An 18,546-nucleotide genomic window follows, 5' to 3' on the forward strand; every position below is an offset into this window, starting at 1 on the left:
TATTGCATTTACATGCATGGTTCCTTACGTATATGTGATTTCTTATCGTCCTTACATCTAATTTGTTTTCATGCATGTTTCTTGTCTCTTTGTATGCAATTGCGAGGTGTTCTTTGTGTGGTTGCAATGTGTTCTTTTATTCTGTAAAAAGGGAGATGTGCTATACCTGTTGCTCAGCCAGTATGAGTGGACTGTGGGAACGGGGAATAAGGGAATGAGCAAGTGATGTTACAGACATTTTGTCATATAGCAGCTCACAGTATGGATAAGAGGAAACAGCAATAAATATAGTAGCGCCTATACAATTTACATAATAAAGGAAATCACAACAGGGAGTGTGAAAAATGCGAGTATTTGACGTTAGTAGTATGGGAGGTAAGTATGGGAGATCCTTATTAATTGGAAAAGTATTGAGATAATTCCATTTTTATAGATAAAATATTAAAATGATTTAGAATTTTGAGAACATTTTGGAAACGAACGCACAAATATTGAGCTGACGGGTTGTGACGTTTCATATTTTGTTTTTCCCGTTTAATACACGGGAATAACCCGTATTTTTAGTGGAAGCGCACAGGAGCAGGGGGTGTAGGCACTGCTGCCGGTCCCCGGCTGTCAAGAAAAGGTCAACGCGAGGGGCGGGGACGCTCCACGCGTCAGGGTCACGTGACGGCAGCAAGATGGCTGCGCAGTGCTGCTGAAGCAGACTTGTCACTTCCTGATGGGGCCGAGCCTCTAGCAGGGGCAGTCGCAGACGGTGCCCGGGAGTAGGGGAACGGCGCTGCCCGGGAGCGGAGCGCGTGGAGCCGGCCTGCCATGCATCAGGGAGAGGACAGGACCAAAAGCATGTTCGTGTCACGGGCTCTGGAGAAGATCTTGTCCGACAAGGAGCTGAAGCGCTCCCAATACAGCCAGCTGCGCAAAGCCTGCGAGGTGGCGCTAGGTGAGCGGGGGTGGGGAGGGGACCCGCTGCACTCTGCGGCCTGCAGCACAATGTAGGGGCAGAATGGTAAATGCCATCACTCAGATTGAGGGGGCGAAGGGGTGGGCCGGCTCATCGTTTACCTACCTGGTAAACGTAGGTAAATACATTTACATAATGGAAAAGGTGTGCGTGTCACTAAATAGTCACATACGCCTACTGCCCAGGGCAGCAGGGGTATGAGCCCTAGTTTTGTCAACCTGCAGATGTCGCACACCCATGAGGTGGTTGGGTCTCATAATTATGATGCTGCCCCACGTAATAAAGACTGGCAATGACAGAGAGGCGGTCATAATGGTAATCGTGTGCGTGGGACTTAAGAGGTCGTCTTATATTTTCAGCTAGCACCGGGCATTGCAGATAGGGATGACAAGGCGGGCATTACTCACCTACTCAAGGTAAGTCGGGCATAGCAGTGAGTAGTTACTCACCCTTATCATTCGCCTTCTGCTCTGTGCCACATGGGCAACATTTTTTCCCGCAATCCCATAGTCTTTAGGTGACTGAGTCTTTCTCACGGTGGGCGAGGTGAGAGATGAGGGAAGCGGCGCTCACCTGCTTTATAAACAAATAAAAATACCCTCCGATTTGTGCATACGTAGGTAAAAGAGTCACTATGGGGGTCACCATTCTTCCCCAGGGTTTTCCATTGACAAACATGTGAAAAGATACAAAATAGTCTTGCATGTCAGTTGCTGAATGCTCCTACTCATCTTCCCAGGTTTATGGTCAGCCAATCTGAGGCTTGCCTGCCGGGTTAGATAATGGATTGGGATCACAATTGGGCCCGGGCACTCCCAAAAGGAAAGTGGACCACGTTACTGGATCGTCCCTTTCATGGATCATCATCTGTTTAGTCTCAGTCGACTCGTTTTTTTGCGAAATGTTTGGTAAATTAAATATGTTTAAAGCTTCTAGAGCTAGTGACATTGGTATAACTAAGAAGCACTGCATTTTTGGCCGGGCGGACAAGGAGAAATAAAACAGCCTAGGGGCCACAACACTTGATCTGGCCAGGGTTGCCGCTTAGATGAAATTTTAATGTCCTGTATGGTACGAAACTGACGAAAATAACCCAAAGCTGGTATTTTTTTACCCTTACCAGTATGTCTTTAAAATAGTAAAGGTAAGGCGAAAGCACTTTAAATGTGTGTTCCAGAGCAGCATTAATGATCGATGGCTGTTAGTTAAACTAAATAAACACAGAAAAACATGTAAAAAGGAATAGGGACATTTTTTGTATGAATAGTCCTTTTTTAATTATCCCTTTGCCTTTGCAAAATCTTGTTGATTATTTTTTAATATTATATTTTTGTAGATTTATATAGTGTGAATTTGTCTCAGAGGCACTGGAGCCACTTACATGAGCCCCGATTACATTTCTCTAGATTAAATTAATTTTTATTTTAGTTAGGGAGAGTCAGTGATTTTCACATGATTACAGGATGTTGAGCAGACACCAGGACTCTAACCTGGCAGCTCTGACCACATTACCATATCCAATTATTTAGGCTCCCCACCCCCAACAAGGCCTAAAAGACACAGGGGTCGAGATGACAAGGCAATAGGGAGGCCACTTCTCTTACCTCTCCCCAGGGCAAATTGCCTAAGGGAGATGACTTGGCAGGAGAGGGGTCAAGAAGGGAACACTGTTGCTCCTTCCTCAGGGAGACTTAAGTGAGTACAGTCCAAAAGCTACAAAATCTCCTGCCCCCCACAAGACCCCTGCATATTTCCATCTTCCCCAGGGACCCCATAACCTGATCGTGATGACTCGGCAGGGGATGGCACTGTTTCTGGCCGGGCAGGCCACACTAATTTGGGAGCCGAAGTGAGAATGCCTTAAAGGCCAGAGAAACACAGCCTCAATTTACAACATGTCAGGGGAGTGTCCTATGATGCAGGGGCCACATTACAGTGGCCTGGCGGGGACGACAGTAAGTTTCTTGGGACGTTTTACAGCGGCCCTAAAAACTGTCCCACACTGCTCCTGAAGCACCGGCCCACACTGCCCCTGAAGCACCGGCCCATCGCCTAATGGCCGCCTTCCCAATCTGAACTTGCTTGCCTGTGTACACATGATCAAAAGAGCTTGAAGCCAGTTATTTCGGCTCTTAGCTGCGAAGCTTTGGAATGCCCTTCCATTGCGTCTGAACCCCAGTGAGGCAATCTTTAAGAGAAAGCTAAAAACTTGGCCCTTCTGATTCTCTATGGTCCGTGATGAAGTGCAGCAGGTACATGTAGTGCTGAGAAGCCCTTGGTGGGCAGCCACTGTTAGGCTGGACTGTTCCTAATGGAGCAGGGTCAAGATTGGTTTGCATATGGCTCAGTCCAGTCTGAGATGGTTTGCATATAGCTCAGCCCAGTCTGAGGTGGCATGATGTGCAAAAGAACAATTGTTGAAACACTACCCCAAGCGTTTTCAAACCTTTATTGAAAGCTTTCCTCCTGGGTTCCAAGAGAAGTGTGCAGGGGCTTGCAGTATTGTGTGGGGCTTTCAGTGAGATCTGTCAATGTTTTTGCAGGCTAGTTAGTGCCAGCAGTAGCTCATCAGTCTGTTGTTGTAGCATGTCCCTTTGTCCTTCTAAGTTGTGCGGTTCTACCTGGTTTTCTTCATAAGCCAATTTTAACAGTTCATTCACCACATAGTTTGTTGCACTGATATCTATTTCCAGGACATTTCTATTTGTCTATCTGCAAGGATCAACACCAGATCTACTAATCTATTTTGTGTTTTTTCAGTCTTGTCTAGCTCCAATAAGCAGAACCTTGGGCTCTGTGAGTTGGGTGTACCCAAGATTTGAGACCACATTCGTCATCCCTTTCTATCATTTGTACAGTGGCATGCATTCCAGAACATGTGCAGAATGTCTGCATCTTCCCCAACACTTCTTGCCCATATTGTGTAGTCATCTAGGCATCAGGTATGCAGTGTGTTGGATTAGTCGAAACCCTTTGTTTCTTGAAACCTTTGTAGGGCTTATCAGTTCTCTTGTCCTCCCTGCCTTTGTCCGTTGTTTGCCGAGGTCTTCCTCTTATTTGCTTCTGATGGTTGCTAAATCATTACTTGGGTGTTGTGTGAGGATCGTGTTTAGTTGTATGACTCAGAGGTTCTGTTTCGGTGCATCCCCATGTTTGCGTGACTAACCGGCCAAGAGAACTACGTGGGAAGGGCCACTCACTGGAATTATGCGATTTTTGCAGCTGCAGTATTTTCCACATAATTATTGATTTTCCACATTTACCACATAATCCATCATCTGTTGCATAATATGCAGATTTTAACAACAACATTTGTTGCTCAAACAGATCTAAAGTTGCTAAAAACGCAGCAACACATGTGCAGTGGAAAGGTCTTTACAGAGGTTGATTGGTCACCTTTCTGTTGCTTATTTCTATAGTTCGTTGTTAAACTAGTAGTAATGACGTGAAACCTTTGCCCAGACAGTGTTAACCTGTGTAAATAAAAAGATAAAATATTGAAGTAATACAATGCATCACACCTCATAATTTGCCTTTTCTTGCCATATAGTTAAGTCAACCCTGCTGCATAATTGACCCACTGATTCGTCATGGGATAAGGCACAGTTGTTTGAATGTAAGAAGTCTCATCTGCGAAAAGGCCGCTCACTTTAAGAATGCCATTTCCCGATATCAGAATTTTTTTTTAATGCACTTCAGATTTGCAGTGAAACCACAGTGGGAGGTCCGAGAAGTTAGTCTCAACTGTTTTGATGTGTGGTAGACATCGCTTCCAGCAGAACTGTGCTGTTTCTAGTAGTCTCATATGTAGTTTCAGTGATATCTGGGCCAAGCACCCATGGTGCAAGGGTCCTCTGATGAATGTAAGTTTCTCCAAAATTGGCTATGCCAATCACTTAGTTATCCATTGCATTGGTTGCCAAATAGTTGTTTAATTTTGAGCACTCAAACCTTTGCTCAAGGAAGGTAGCTACAGTGTTTACAGCGCAGCGCGTCTTTGTGTCTGCTCTTGTCCCATATCTGTTAGAGTAGTACTTTTGCAATTGATTGAAAATCTCTCAGGGGAGTTTTATCTATATTGTTGGAAAGTAATATAAGAAATGTAGTAGTACGATCATTTTGGAGCGAGGTGATCTGCTGATAACCAATAATTAACGTTTTTTCCAGAACTGGGTGGAATTATAGTTTTCTTTATTGTAATTGTGTTGTCTAATACACTTCTTTGAGTGACGACCTTTTGAGAGATAAACTAACGGTTATTTATATAATCAATTTGCTGTTAATATACGTTGAGTGTATGTTTTTCCGTTGATTTAATTTATTCAACAGTAGCATGCAAGAATAGACTTGTATTCTGATGGGGTTGGTTGGGGTAGCCAGCCTTATTACTCACCGATGGTGGCCTTAAGTGTCCTGTAATGGAGGCCACTATTTTATCTGCTGCTTCCAAGTATTTATCATGTATGACCTAGAATGGTGTTCTTCATTACTCACTTCAGGTTTGAAGAGTGCTCAGAGGTGCACTGGGATGTCTTATTATTTACCTGCTGTTTTGAGGGAGGCTTTGGTGAGCGCAAGACTGTGGGGCAATACTTCTTTATTGATTTGTTGGCTGAGATATACAAGGATTATGTACTTTATTTATTATTTTTATGCAATTCCTCTCTTTTGCTTGGGTCTGTAACACCTCTTTACAGTAAACAAAATCCAAGAAGACATATGTCTCTGATGTAATATATGAACTAGTGGTTGAAAAAATAGAGCAGAAAAACCTCAAGGTAGTATTACTTGCGTTGGAAGATAGAACTATGAAAATAAGAAACTTGACAGGTGCTTGGGAGTGAGATGCGAAGTTACTACAGCCTTAAGTAGGAGCTGAATATTCAAGTCTATTTTTTTTTCAAACTGTAACAACGCTTTCTTGACGCCTCAAATCCACATGGTGAAAGTTCTACTAGACCGAAGAAGCCGCTTCAGAAAATGCTTTCCCTGAAGTATAGTGGGTTTAAATCTCTTTGAATAAAGAAGAAGTTTTAGCTCTTGGGTTGTTTTCACCACCGATTTGTCTTCTAGAGTGGAGGTAGAGCTCTAGGTGTGTGTGGAGATAACATTTATGGAACTGCAAGGGGAAAGGGACTTTGAAAATAGAGGAGAGACTACCATGATTACTCTTCCTGATAAGTCAAATCAAATTAGTCGGTAACCTTTTAACGGTTTGCAACTAGATGTGATCAAAAAGCATTGATATATCACAATGAGGAGCAGATCTCCTTTGACAATCCCTCATATTCTCAGTTTGAAGTGAGTTGCAAAATGTATTTTTGTGACTTTTCTAACTTATAAAGTACTTTTTATACAATCTTACTTGTCCCTTTGCAGTTTAACAATCACGTCTACCATAAGTGGTGTATATTTGCAATGTATTTAAGTGCTCTGCTTCTCAAGTGCCATACATCCTGTGTCATTGCTTAATTTGGAGAAAAATAAGTGCCAGGGCCCTTGTCGGAAAGCCACTACAGCCTACACTACCCATTGTCCCCGCTGCACTGCCAGTGACAGTACAAACACAGCTACTAAAAATCACACCATTTAGGCAATTCAGACTATTCCAGGTCACCCAAAGCTGTACGAATGGCTTGTGCAGCAGGTATTGTATATGCAGGTAATGTATATGCTAATTTCAAAATGTATGAGTCAGACACCCCCACCATGTGCCGGTGTTGACAATTAAGTCTCTGTGCCAGCACAATAAACCATCGGCTCAAATTAAGCACTGTTTGTGTGCTTTTAATGTATGTCTAAGTTTCATTTTGTTACGGTTTGTCAACCCACCATTGTCTGCCTTTGACTTTTTATAAACATTTAGCTCTGGGGAAAGGTTGTGCATTCGTCCTTTAAGGGCCCATGCCTTTTTCCAACCGCCAACAGTCTTATCAAAGGCTTGCATTGCCCTTGAATCCTGGCAGTCTTAGAAACCTGATGGTCGCATATGTATGAGTTAGGTGTGTTGCATGGTATGCGTGGTGGTAGGTAATTGTGCAATGCCGAGTGAGCGAAGAGCATGATCTCGGCTCTAATTATTTCTGATTCCTCCGCTTTGGGAGAGGTATGTCTGTATTGTAGGTCTGTATTTGTGTTATCTTCAAGAGAAAGGATCTGCCCTTCACCAGCGCCGTGTGCAGGACGGGGTGTGCCTCATGACAGATTGTCCCCGTGTTCTTTTGTAGTTATTTCTTCCGGACAGGTGTACATCGAGACATTACTAAAAGAGACAGTAAACAGTCAGCCACTTAGAGTTGTCGATAAGGTGTCTAATGCCTGATGGGCTATTTCGATGGACGATTCGTTCGAGTTTGAGAAAAACTTGTTTAACGCGCCCTGAAGACAACACGAGTATTGTTTGTTCTGCCGAGCATGTGTTCCACCCCACCCTTGTGCTCAAACACTTGAAACAAACGTTAGCACATTAGTCAAACTGTACCTGAATTCGATTCAATCTGCTTTAAAACCTGCACCTTTGAGGGAGGCAGCAATTTCATCTCCGATGTTTTTTGTCAAAGGATTGAAAATCTAGTCTGTCGTGCTAAGCAGGTTTAACAGCACTTGCTTACTTACCAACTCGGACTTCAAGCTTCAGCGGCTGCAATCCAGAGCTGCTGCTTATAACTCGATTAGTTGGTGGCAGACAGAGCTCGGAGCGATTTACCATATATACATGTCTCATGATGCAGCGGTTCTTAACCTTTTGACACTCACTGCATGACGACTAGAAATCGGGGACCTGCCCTAAACAATTTATTTAATTTGACATTAAAAACAGTATTAAAAAATCCGATGTATATTAAAAAAAAATAGGCTAGGTCTAAAATTTTATTTTTATTGGGATGTTCGGAGCTTTTCAACATTTAGTTTTATTCCCAAAAGACTAAGCAATATGCTGGGTTCGAACGTATCATTTTACATTTTTTTGCTCCTAATCTACGGTCTGTTTCCAGTCATTCGAGATTGTTTAGTGTATTTGCGGTGCTCCCTCAAATCAAACTAAGGATACCATCTAAATTTTTATACGCAGTTTCAAATTCCTTCGCATTTGCAAAGCTTTTTAAAATTAGTAATTTCCAATTTACTATTTTTATGTACATGCACTTTTGTTATTCTACTAATACTGTTTAACTTTTTAAAGTCCTGTACTCTCGGAGTTGGCGATGTGGACTCCCAGGTGTCTGCATGCCACAGGTTGAAAACCGCTATATATGATATATAGAGGAAAACATGGTATATGAAGGGTAACATTGACTCATTGAAAGCAAAGGTATAGAACAACATTGCTTAACTAGATGTTTTCCATTGTGGTGTCTCTCTCTTCAGTATGGTTCAGTGGTCGAAGTGCATTTAAAAACGTATGGTAACTGATGTTGCACGCAGTGAGAGAGGGTTAGAGGGGTAATTGAGCATGGGGGCGTGAGCAAAGGCATAGCTAACAAAACAAATATTCTGTAACTTTTTGATCTTTTACCTTCAGGTAACTACATATAAAATAACACACAGCCCCAGTGGACATTAAATGCAGAATATGTCAATCAGTGGGAAATTCACTGTCGTACATTATGAAACTTCTATTAATGAATGCACTGCACCAGAGAGCCACAAAATTGAATTCTGGCTGGTGCAGTGGAGAATTGTGACTTGTGTATGTTTAGCACTACAAGGTCCCAGTCTGTGACCGAAAGCACTGTGAACATGAAAGTAATTATTTTAAACTTGTATTATACACTGTATAAGATAGGCTGCGACAATATGTGCAAAAATGTTTAAGATAAAAAAAATTGCTTCCAAAACATAGATTTTAGTAATAACCAAACTACTAGTGCAATTTTTTTGTAACTGCCTTCTAAAAGCACGCGCTTCAATGCTTAACTTGTAGCTCCTTTACAGTACCTCTCAGTTCATAAGCTTTTATTCGATTTGAAAGTACAAATCATACAAGCAAAACATTAAAATACAGTTCCTTATATATACAAAAAATGACTCAAAATGTACACATAGGTATTACAAAAAAAGGATAGGAAACATGTACAATCAGTTAGTGGGCAACAGATAATAGTTTAAAAATATAAGCAATATAGAAACTATACGAAATGATCATATATGTACAGACAGGAAAACAATATATTTGACACATTTTGTCATCAAGAAGCAATTTTTATTTATTTATAACTGTCCTTTTAAAAGCACGTGCTTCGCTGCTCAGCTGTTAACTCCCTTGCAATGCCACTCAAAAGGAATACATCTCTTGTCAGGAAGCGTCAATTGAATCCATCAATGAAGCCTAAAGTGATTTCCAGCAATTAAAGCCAACACCAACTTCCAAGTACCCTTTACATTTGCAGATTGACCGTTTGTGCATATTTACATTTCTTTCACGCAAGAAGGCTCCCTGGCAAGACGGCTTGTTTATATATCTGTGCCTTCCTCAGTTTCACGGCGCAGGAGCACCCTGGCTTACACACTTAGCCGAAGGATTTAAACTGAAGGAATTAACTGTCCCGGGACGGTTGTCTTTTCTCAAAAAGATGGAGAACTGTTATTCAAAAAATGTGGGCACGTCCTGCCCTCAGATCCCTCCCCCTTTTGACCACTTGTATGGTTCGTTAGTTGTGTTTTATGAGCGAAATGTAAGTGTTTGTTACCACTATACATCATAAACTACTGTTTTGTATAATTTCGTTACCCGCTCTGAATACCAATAGAAATAGGATCTGGCTTCCAAATTGTTGTCCTTTGTTTTTATTGTGATTTCTTAGAATAGCAGGACAGGCAGTAACCCCTAAACTATGCATGCATGTAAACTTTTCAGAGAGTCACCCTCCTTCTATAGTTGACAATGTTAAGCTACATACGTATTACTGTAGACTTTAAATACTGTAAACGGCTATTGTTCGAGGTTTTTTATAGCCATATTTCTCCTTGGTAGTAAGGTGGTGGAGGTTGTACACTATTACAGTACTGTTTTTGGGTAGGGTAGTTCTATTCCATCATTTGGGAAAAATACGTAGGTTAAAGGAGACGGGTTTCATTAAAAATGCCTGTCTTTTAGCTTCAGAGAATTCCAGAGTCTCTAGGGGTTAGTTACTTTATTGTATTGTGCCTAAACCATGATTTTATCTATTTATGTAATTGAATATCGTTTTTGCTACTTAATTGGGTTCTGGTGTGCTGTCAGCTTTTTCCTGTTCGTGGTTCAAAAGGGTATCTGTAGGAGGGATCATGTGGCAACATAACAAGACTGCTTAGCCAGGAAACCTTAGCATTGATCAAATCAAGCATGTGGGTAGTTCTAGAAATGCGATTTTAGGGCTTGATTACGGGTTGAGTTTTTTTTGGTATATACTTTCTATTACATTTAATTCTTTCGTTTGCCTTCTGTATACTCAATTGTGAGACGTCTTGCTTCACATCTCTCTTTCTTTGGTATGAACATTTGTATCATAGTAGGAAATATAGTCACTTTCTTACAAACATCCTATGCTTGGATTCCCTGTCTCTTCCCCTTTCCCTGCCCGCTAGGAGACCTAGTCTTACTGTTCCTTTTCACACATTTAAGTCTTTGTTTTGTTCTATCCTTACTACGTGTCTTCCCCCATAGTATTTGAAGAACTGTTCAAAATCCTGCATTAATCAAAGAGGCATAAATAAGGTCCTTAACCTGGGTGGACATTACAGTCTCTACAGTCTTATTCCATTAAATCTGAGCGGGACTTCGTCACTGCCAGAAAGTTATCCCTGTCCTTCTCCGAGATTACCCTTTATTGTCCTATATTTTGCTTTACCAGTTATTGATTATGGGCACTGTTGCTTGTTTCTAGAGCCGGGCTATCCCCATATTGGCACACGCCAACACTTGAAATATCTCCTCAACTCTGATGTCAGGCCCAGGATTATCAGTGCTGGGTAATATGGTATAAGGAAGCCCAATATGGTCTCGATGGCTGCATGCACATCATTCTAGTAGTCTTGCGCCTTACGGTAATCCCAAGATGTGTGTGTGTGTGGGTTATTCCATCATGCTGCCACCCCTCCAGCACTCCTTTGAGCTTCTGCGGAACATTAGATGTATCCTGTTGGCTGTCCAGTATCATCGCGTCAACACCTTAATCACAGATTGCAGTGTGCCACTGATTCTTTCTTCAGTATTACCAAATCCATCAAAAGCTGGTACCATGCCCTGTAACTCACTTCCTCCCTCTGCATTGTCTCCTAGTGTTTCATATATCCCTACTGCCACTGATTTTTGGAACCTGTTATTATTTTGTACAAGCAGTACACAGAGTTCTTTGTTTCTATGTGTGAGATTGTAAAAAATTGGGTTGTTGGTTGACTGGGGTGTGAGCCCTGTCAAGCAGCAACCACAATCCTTGTCAGGATAAGGCACATGCAAACCCCAAATTAACCTGTGCTCAACCCTATGGTAGCTTGACAAAGAACAGTCAGGCTTAACTTAGGAGCAATGTGTAAAGTATTTGTGCAACTTTTCAAACAGTAACATAGTGAAAACACAACACAAAAGGAGCCCATAACACGATTATAAAAATGGAGTGATTTTTAATAAATGTAACTGGACCAAAACAACAAGGAATTAATCAGTAGAGCCGGAGTTATAGACTTTTAAAGATTTTAGTGACCATAGCACCAACATGCACAAAGCGCCGACTGCAGCTATCTGGTCACGCCAGACCAGGACAAAGTCACTAGTTCAGGTCAACCACAATGGTGCATGAGTCATGGGTCATCCACAGGGACCCAGTTAGGCCCTTTGAACACAGTACCTTAAAATTCCGGTTGTGGACCGTTGCAAGGATCCGCGTCAAAAATGTGTTGCGCAACTGAAGCAATGTCAGTTCCGAGATGCGACAAAACTGCGATGTGAGGTCCCACACTGTCATTGAGGATCCCGTCAAATTGGGCTTGTGAAGCAAAGTCTGGCATCGAGGATGATGTGCACAATCGGGCGATGTGTTTGTTCCGAAGAACTGAGACACTGCGATGCGGAGTCTGACGTCGCCATCAATGGGAGATGCAAGGGCTCGTGCCTAATTTGCGGTGCACAGGAAGGGGTGATGCATTGGTTCAGAGGACTGAGGCAGCGATGCAGGTCTTTGCGACTGGCCCACACCACACAACGGCGGCGATGCAGCGGTTCTGTTTGGGATTGCGCCACGCAGCAAAGTAGATGCTGGTTCTGCTGGATCCACAGAGGTTGGCAAGCACCTTGACCCCACTTCCAAGGGTCAAGGAATGGGGTGGCACCACATGGTGGGGTAGACTCATAGATGTCAGTCTAGGTGTGGGTGCAAGGTTGTTGGAAGTTTGGTTTGCCACTGAGGCTTCAGAACCGGAGGCCAGCTAACTAACTCTTGGAGTCACTCCGGATTCTGGGTTCAGGAGTTGCAAGTCCAGTCCTTCTCACCTAGGCAAGAGGGCTGCAGGCAGTAGACTAGCACAGCAAGGCAGCAGTTCCTTCAAAGCATCAGTTCAGTAGAGTGGATGTCCCTTGAGCAGCACAGCATTTCTTCCTGGCAGAGTAGGCCCAGAAGTTTACAGAAGAGTTGGTGTCTGAGATCCAGTATTTATACAGATTTGTGCCTTTGAAGTGAGGAGGAACATATATAGGAATGCCTTTGAAGTGCATAGATGCCCTGCCTTTCTGCACTTTATTTATTTATATTCTTATATAGCGCAGGACTTGACCCCCGAAGGGGTATCTCAGCGCTAGCGCTTTACTACAGATGTTAAAACTGGGTCATGATGTTAAGAGGCTGCCATTAATTAGGAAGTCGAATATAGATAGGTTTTGAGAGACTTCTTAAAGGTTTGGAAATTAAAGTTTTGTTTTAGGGTGAGTGGCAATGAATTCCTTAGACTGGGGCCTTTATAAGAGAGGGCTCGGCCTCCCTGCCTAGCCCTCCTAATCCTGGGGACCTGAAGCAACTGCTGATTACTTGAACGCAGGGAGCGTCCAGGACTATAGGGAATGAACTTGTCACTGGCTCCAGATTTAGCCCTTGGTGTGGAGGAAGGACACAGCCTATTTAAGTATAAGTCGGGCAGTGCCCAAATCCTCCCTCCCATGCTACCAGTTATGGCCCATCCAGTCACACCCAAGCTTCCATTGTACCTGGCTATGTAGGATGAGTACACAAAGGTCAGCTGTTAACTACACCCAGTCATGTGACCCAGAGACAGACTCCAGGCGCCAAATGGGTGAGGCAAAAAATTGCAACTTTCTAAAAGTGGCATTTTCAGAATTACAATTTGAAATCGAACTTCACCGTAACTTAACATTTTTAATTGTGATTCCAGAGACACCAAACATGACCTGGTTCTCTTTTCCCATTTGGATATTACACTTATAAAATGTAATAATGCAACTCCAGTGTTATGATATGGGAGAGATAGGCCTTGCAGTAGTGGAAAACAAATTTAAGAGCTTTTCACTATCAGGGCATGTAAAAAATAAAAGTAAATGTCCAACTTTTTAAATATATTGCACTCTGCTCTCTCCTCTGTATAGGGCCTACCCTAGGGGTGACTTGAATTTATTAAAAAGTAAGGTTTAAGCCTGGTAAAGGGTTTAGTTTGCCAGGTTCATGTGGCAGTTTAAAACTAAAAAGAGGGTGTGGGTGGTGCACCACCCACACCCTCTTATTGATTATCCTAAGCATCCGCCAAACGGGTGGGCAGCACGCATTTGAAATGCAATTTGAAGAAATTAGTAAAAGCACTGAAGCTAGAGCCCACACTCTAGCATATGATGAAGACGAACGCAAACGAATTTATTCGCTGATCGAGGAAGACATTAGCCCGACGTCCACTACCCGTAACAAGGAGCAATGCATCAGACAATTCATTTATCTATCCAAACGGCATATAAACCAAAAACTCCACGCAAGTACTTTACTAAAATACCATCGAGCACTCAGGATCCCTCGCGGTTTACGGATAGCCCTCAAACCGTCTCTCTGCAAAAACTCCAAAACTTTCAAAGAAAAGTGGGATGGGACACTTAATAAATGCAGCCTTGATTTGATCTTATTGATAGTAGAAGAACTCTCTGGTATACTTAAAGATCTCGAACAGGAAATGAAAGAAATTGACAAAGAATTGAAAGAAATGCTAACACCGGAAGAATTAACAAAATCCCTGGATGAGGTGAAAAACATCCTTGACAAACACCACAAGGAAGTCAACGAACGAAAAATTAGAAAGTTCCGAAGAGATACGCTTGATTACAAGCTTGATGAAGTATACACGTGGGCAGACGTGTATGCCCAACGTCGTCGCAATAGACCTCAAAAGGCACAAACCGAAACATCACCTTCAGAAAGCGACGCCTCATACCGTCCACCAAGACAGTTCACCAAAGGACCTACCACTGATCAACCCTCAACTTCTGCTACCACATCCACCACAACACAAGACCAAACATCTGCGGTCCCTTTTTTAGAATCAGGCCAGGACAGAACCGAAGACTCCGGCGGAGCAAAAACAAAAGAAAAGGAAAAAAGTCCCCCCACTACAAGGAGCACAATAGCCAAGAAAAGACCTCAAGAACAAAAAAAACACCTAGTCATCAACATCTCTAAAACTGATATTACACCACATCAAATTTCTCTTCTCGAAAAAGGTACCTCATTTATTCCCACGACACACACCAATCTACTTGAACTGGAAGTGAGTACTTTCAAACTTACAAGGAAACTCAGACTACGTAATTTTTTTGACAACATTCTACCACCTACCAACCAAACCAAACCCGATGAATTGAGAGGCTTAAGACCACAGAGCACATTTCAAGCGCCTAACAGTCATAAAAGTATTGATACATTTGAGAACCTTGTGCGTAACGATCTGTCTAAAATCAACTTTAAAGGACACACTAAACACCAGAATCTCACCACCAAAGACCGGGACACCCTACAATCCTTGGGGAATAATCCTGAGATCAGATGCGTTAAAGCGGACAAGGGCGGTGCCCTCGTAATCCTTGACACCACCTTGTATACACAACGACTCAATGAACATATACAGGATACAGATATCTACATGCAACTTGATCATAATCCCACCAGAGAATTTCAAGACACATTGCTAAATATCGTAACTAAAGCATATCACACTGGAGTCATTGAAGAACGTACCAAGAATTACCTCTTACAACAACACCCCAGAAGTCCCACCATCCACATGTGTCCGAAAATTCACAAGGACCTGAACAATCCACCCTTTAGACCGATCGTGTCCACTAAAGGATCGATACATGAACCCACAGGCAAATTCATCGACAAATATCTTCAACCACTGGTGACACAAACCACCAGTTACATCAAAGACACAACGGAATTTCTGTTAAAACTTTCTACTATTCAACGTAACCGCAACGAAACAGTTATACTTTGTACAGCAGATGTCAACTCCCTATATACCTCGATTCCCCATCAAGGTGGAATTGAAGCCATCGAACACGCCTTACTCAACAGTGACATCAACCCACAAATGCAAACTTTTTTGATTGAACTCATGGGATATACTTTATATCACAGCTATTTCCAAGAAAACAACAAGTGGTACCTCCAGCTATCTGGAATGGCTATGGGAAACTGTGCTGCCCCGACCTATGCTAACATCTATATGGAAAACTTTGAAAGACTTCATATATATGCCAACACCAATTTCAACGAGAGAATCAAAATGTACGTCCGATACATCGACGACTTATTCATGATATGGACGGATTCCAAAGAAAGTCTCAATCAATCTCTTCTTGAACTAAACACCAAGGATGAACGCATCAAACTTACCTGGCAGATCAGCGAGAAAGAAATCACATTCTTGGATGTTAAGATTTCAGTCACACAACAAGGTTTTATCATGGACCTTTACAGAAAAGACACTGACCGGAACAATACCCTCCATTACACCAGTTTCCACCAGGGATCTCTTAAAAAACATTTACCATTCTCCCAAATGCTGCGCATCAAATGCATAGTGTCTGACGAACAAACTTATCACCAACGCATCAAAGAAATGCAAAACCGATTTTTGGACAGAGGATATCCAGAACAAATCATCAAGGAAGCCCAGACCAGAGTATCTAAAATTTCCAGACAACAAAGCCTTACCAGAACCTCCAAAAACACCGATCAACGCATGGTATTGGTTTCCAAATACTCTACAGCGAGCCTGGCCTATAAAAGAATCATACTCCGACACTGGCCCATATTACAAATGGAACCTGATTTCAGGGACATGTTTTCAAACCCGCCTTTGTTCGCATACACCAGGAACCAAAACATCAAAGAAATCCTCTCCAAACCTACTCCTACACCTAAACCCTACAAAGGTACTCAACCTTGCTTTAATTGCAATCACTGCAATAGTATCATCAAGGGCAACACCATCAGACACCCCATGAAGGGACACGCGATTCACCTTCAAGTCAATGACACCTGTGACTCGGCCAATCTAATCTATGCCTTAAAATGCCCTTGCGGCAAGTTATACGTCGGCAAGACTGAACGCAAAATTAAAACGCGTTTGAATGAACACAAATCGAACATACGCCTAAAACAGGAGAAGTCAAACATTGCAGTTCACTTTCTTGAAGCCCGGCACACCATCGCGCAACTGCAATTCATCATCTTGGAAATCATAATCCCAAAAGAAGGTGTTGACAACAGAAAAACTTTACTCAGAAGAGAACTTGAATGGACTTACCGCTTACAGACTCTTAAACCACACGGTCTCAATGACCGCACTGAATACAGTTGTTATTTGTAATCTCACAGTATATATTTGTACATATGTCCTGCATTGCTCTTTGTATCCCTTATCTTCTTTATTTTCTTTACACTCACCACCACTATTCACTTACACCACTACAAAATGGCGTCACCTTGACCCCGTTATCACCATAAACACCATAGTCCTTTGTTTATTTTAGCCACCTCACATGCACTTTAAATTTCACAACACACCCCTTATTTATTTATTTATTTATTTATTTATTTCTTACACTTATAATGCGCGCAGATACCCACAAAGGGTTTCCCGGCGCCATGGCTACGAGAAAAAGATACTGAAAGGCAAAATACTGTCACAGATCAACAACCATTGGTAAACACAATTATTTATTAAACAGCCAGGTTTTGACTTTTTTCTTAAAACTGGCAAAATTTTCCTCTTTGCGCAAAGCTAAAGGGAGAGAGTTCCAAAGAGCTGGTCCCAGGTGGGAGAAAGATTTACCTCCCATTCGGGCCAGTTTGAATCTGGGAACCACGAAAGTTGCTCCATTTAAGGAACGAAGATTCCGTACAGGAACATGGGGCCTGACCAAGTTCTGCAGGTACCGTGGTGCGGTTCCTGCCCTGATCTTGAACATAATGGTCAAGGCCTTAAACCGGACCCGGTTTTCAACTTTCAACCAGTGTAGATCTCTAAGGTGCTTCGAAATCCTTGCTGTCCTAGGGATCTTACATAACAGCCTGGCTGCGGAGTTCTGGACCAATTGTAGTCGTCTGACTACGGCTAAATTGGAACCCAGATAGAGAATGTTACCGTAGTCAAGCCTGGATGTTATTAGCGCGTTGACTACGGTCTTCTGGGTATCCACAGGAAGCATCCAGATAATCTTCCGCAGCCATTTAATGATGGTAAAACAAGTGCCAGCCACTTTGTTGGCCTGCTGCTTCATGGACAGAGAATCGTCGATACACACCCCAAGATTTCTAACCTGGGTAGCCGGACTAGGGAAAACACCCATAAATGGCGGCCAATGTCTATCTTGCCACAGCTCACGATTTTTCCCCAGGAGAAGAATCTCTGTCTTCTCCCCATTTAGCTTCAGCTGGTTAGTTGACATCCAGCTGAAGACCTCCTGGAGACCAAGTTTCAGGACTGAAGGGGATGAAGACTCTGAATTAGTAAGGGAAAAAATAATCTGTGAGTCATCCGCGTAGGTCATGAGTTCCAGACCTACTCGCTCTGCTAGATCAGCGAGGGGGCGGAGGTAAAGGTTAAAGAATAGTGGGCTTAAAATTGAGCCCTGGGGCACGCCCTGAGGTGACCGAAAAATGTCCCCTTACTAACTGTCACAACGCCACGCGCTTGTCCCGACTCGTTGAGGTAGCGGCTGCCACCATCATCGATACTAAGGAAGTCTGTAGCTTGAACCACAAGCACTAACACCTCTGTACATTGTGCCCTTCACCTGTTTTAGTATGTTATATCCCATGCACATCCTGCATGTTGTCTCTCACCCGTTCACTTCCCCCAGCACTACTGTATACTTCACATGCCGATATTTTTTCCCCAAACACCGAGCACTTCGCACTTACTATCTTGCATGCTTGCACTATCATGATTCCTGATCTTTATCTGTCTTCCTTTCAGCACTCCGTGATAAAGGGCTACCCGCCCGAAATGCATAGGAGCAGTTCAATTGTATCATGGCAACCTTAATGAGCACAACATCGGAATGATATGAAATTAATATCGCCGAATTACCTTCCAACCAACATAGTTAA

General features: G+C 42.6%; 1 protein-coding gene across 1 annotated transcript in view; it reads left to right on the forward strand.

Annotated features, from left to right (window-relative positions):
• The first annotated feature begins 646 nt into the window (after positions 1-646).
• Positions 647-18,546, forward strand: part of ARFGEF2 (ARF guanine nucleotide exchange factor 2) — a 548,111-nt gene continuing 530,211 nt past the window's right edge. The window contains exon 1 of the mRNA XM_086932618.1: positions 647-943. Within this exon, the coding sequence (XP_086788744.1) occupies positions 817-943 (127 nt within the window). The 5' untranslated portion in view covers positions 647-816. The remainder of the gene's footprint in view (positions 944-18,546) is intronic.

The sequence above is a fragment of the Lissotriton vulgaris genome, chromosome 7 (genome assembly GCF_964263255.1).
Source record: "Lissotriton vulgaris chromosome 7, aLisVul1.2, whole genome shotgun sequence".
NCBI lineage: Eukaryota > Metazoa > Chordata > Amphibia > Caudata > Salamandridae > Lissotriton > Lissotriton vulgaris.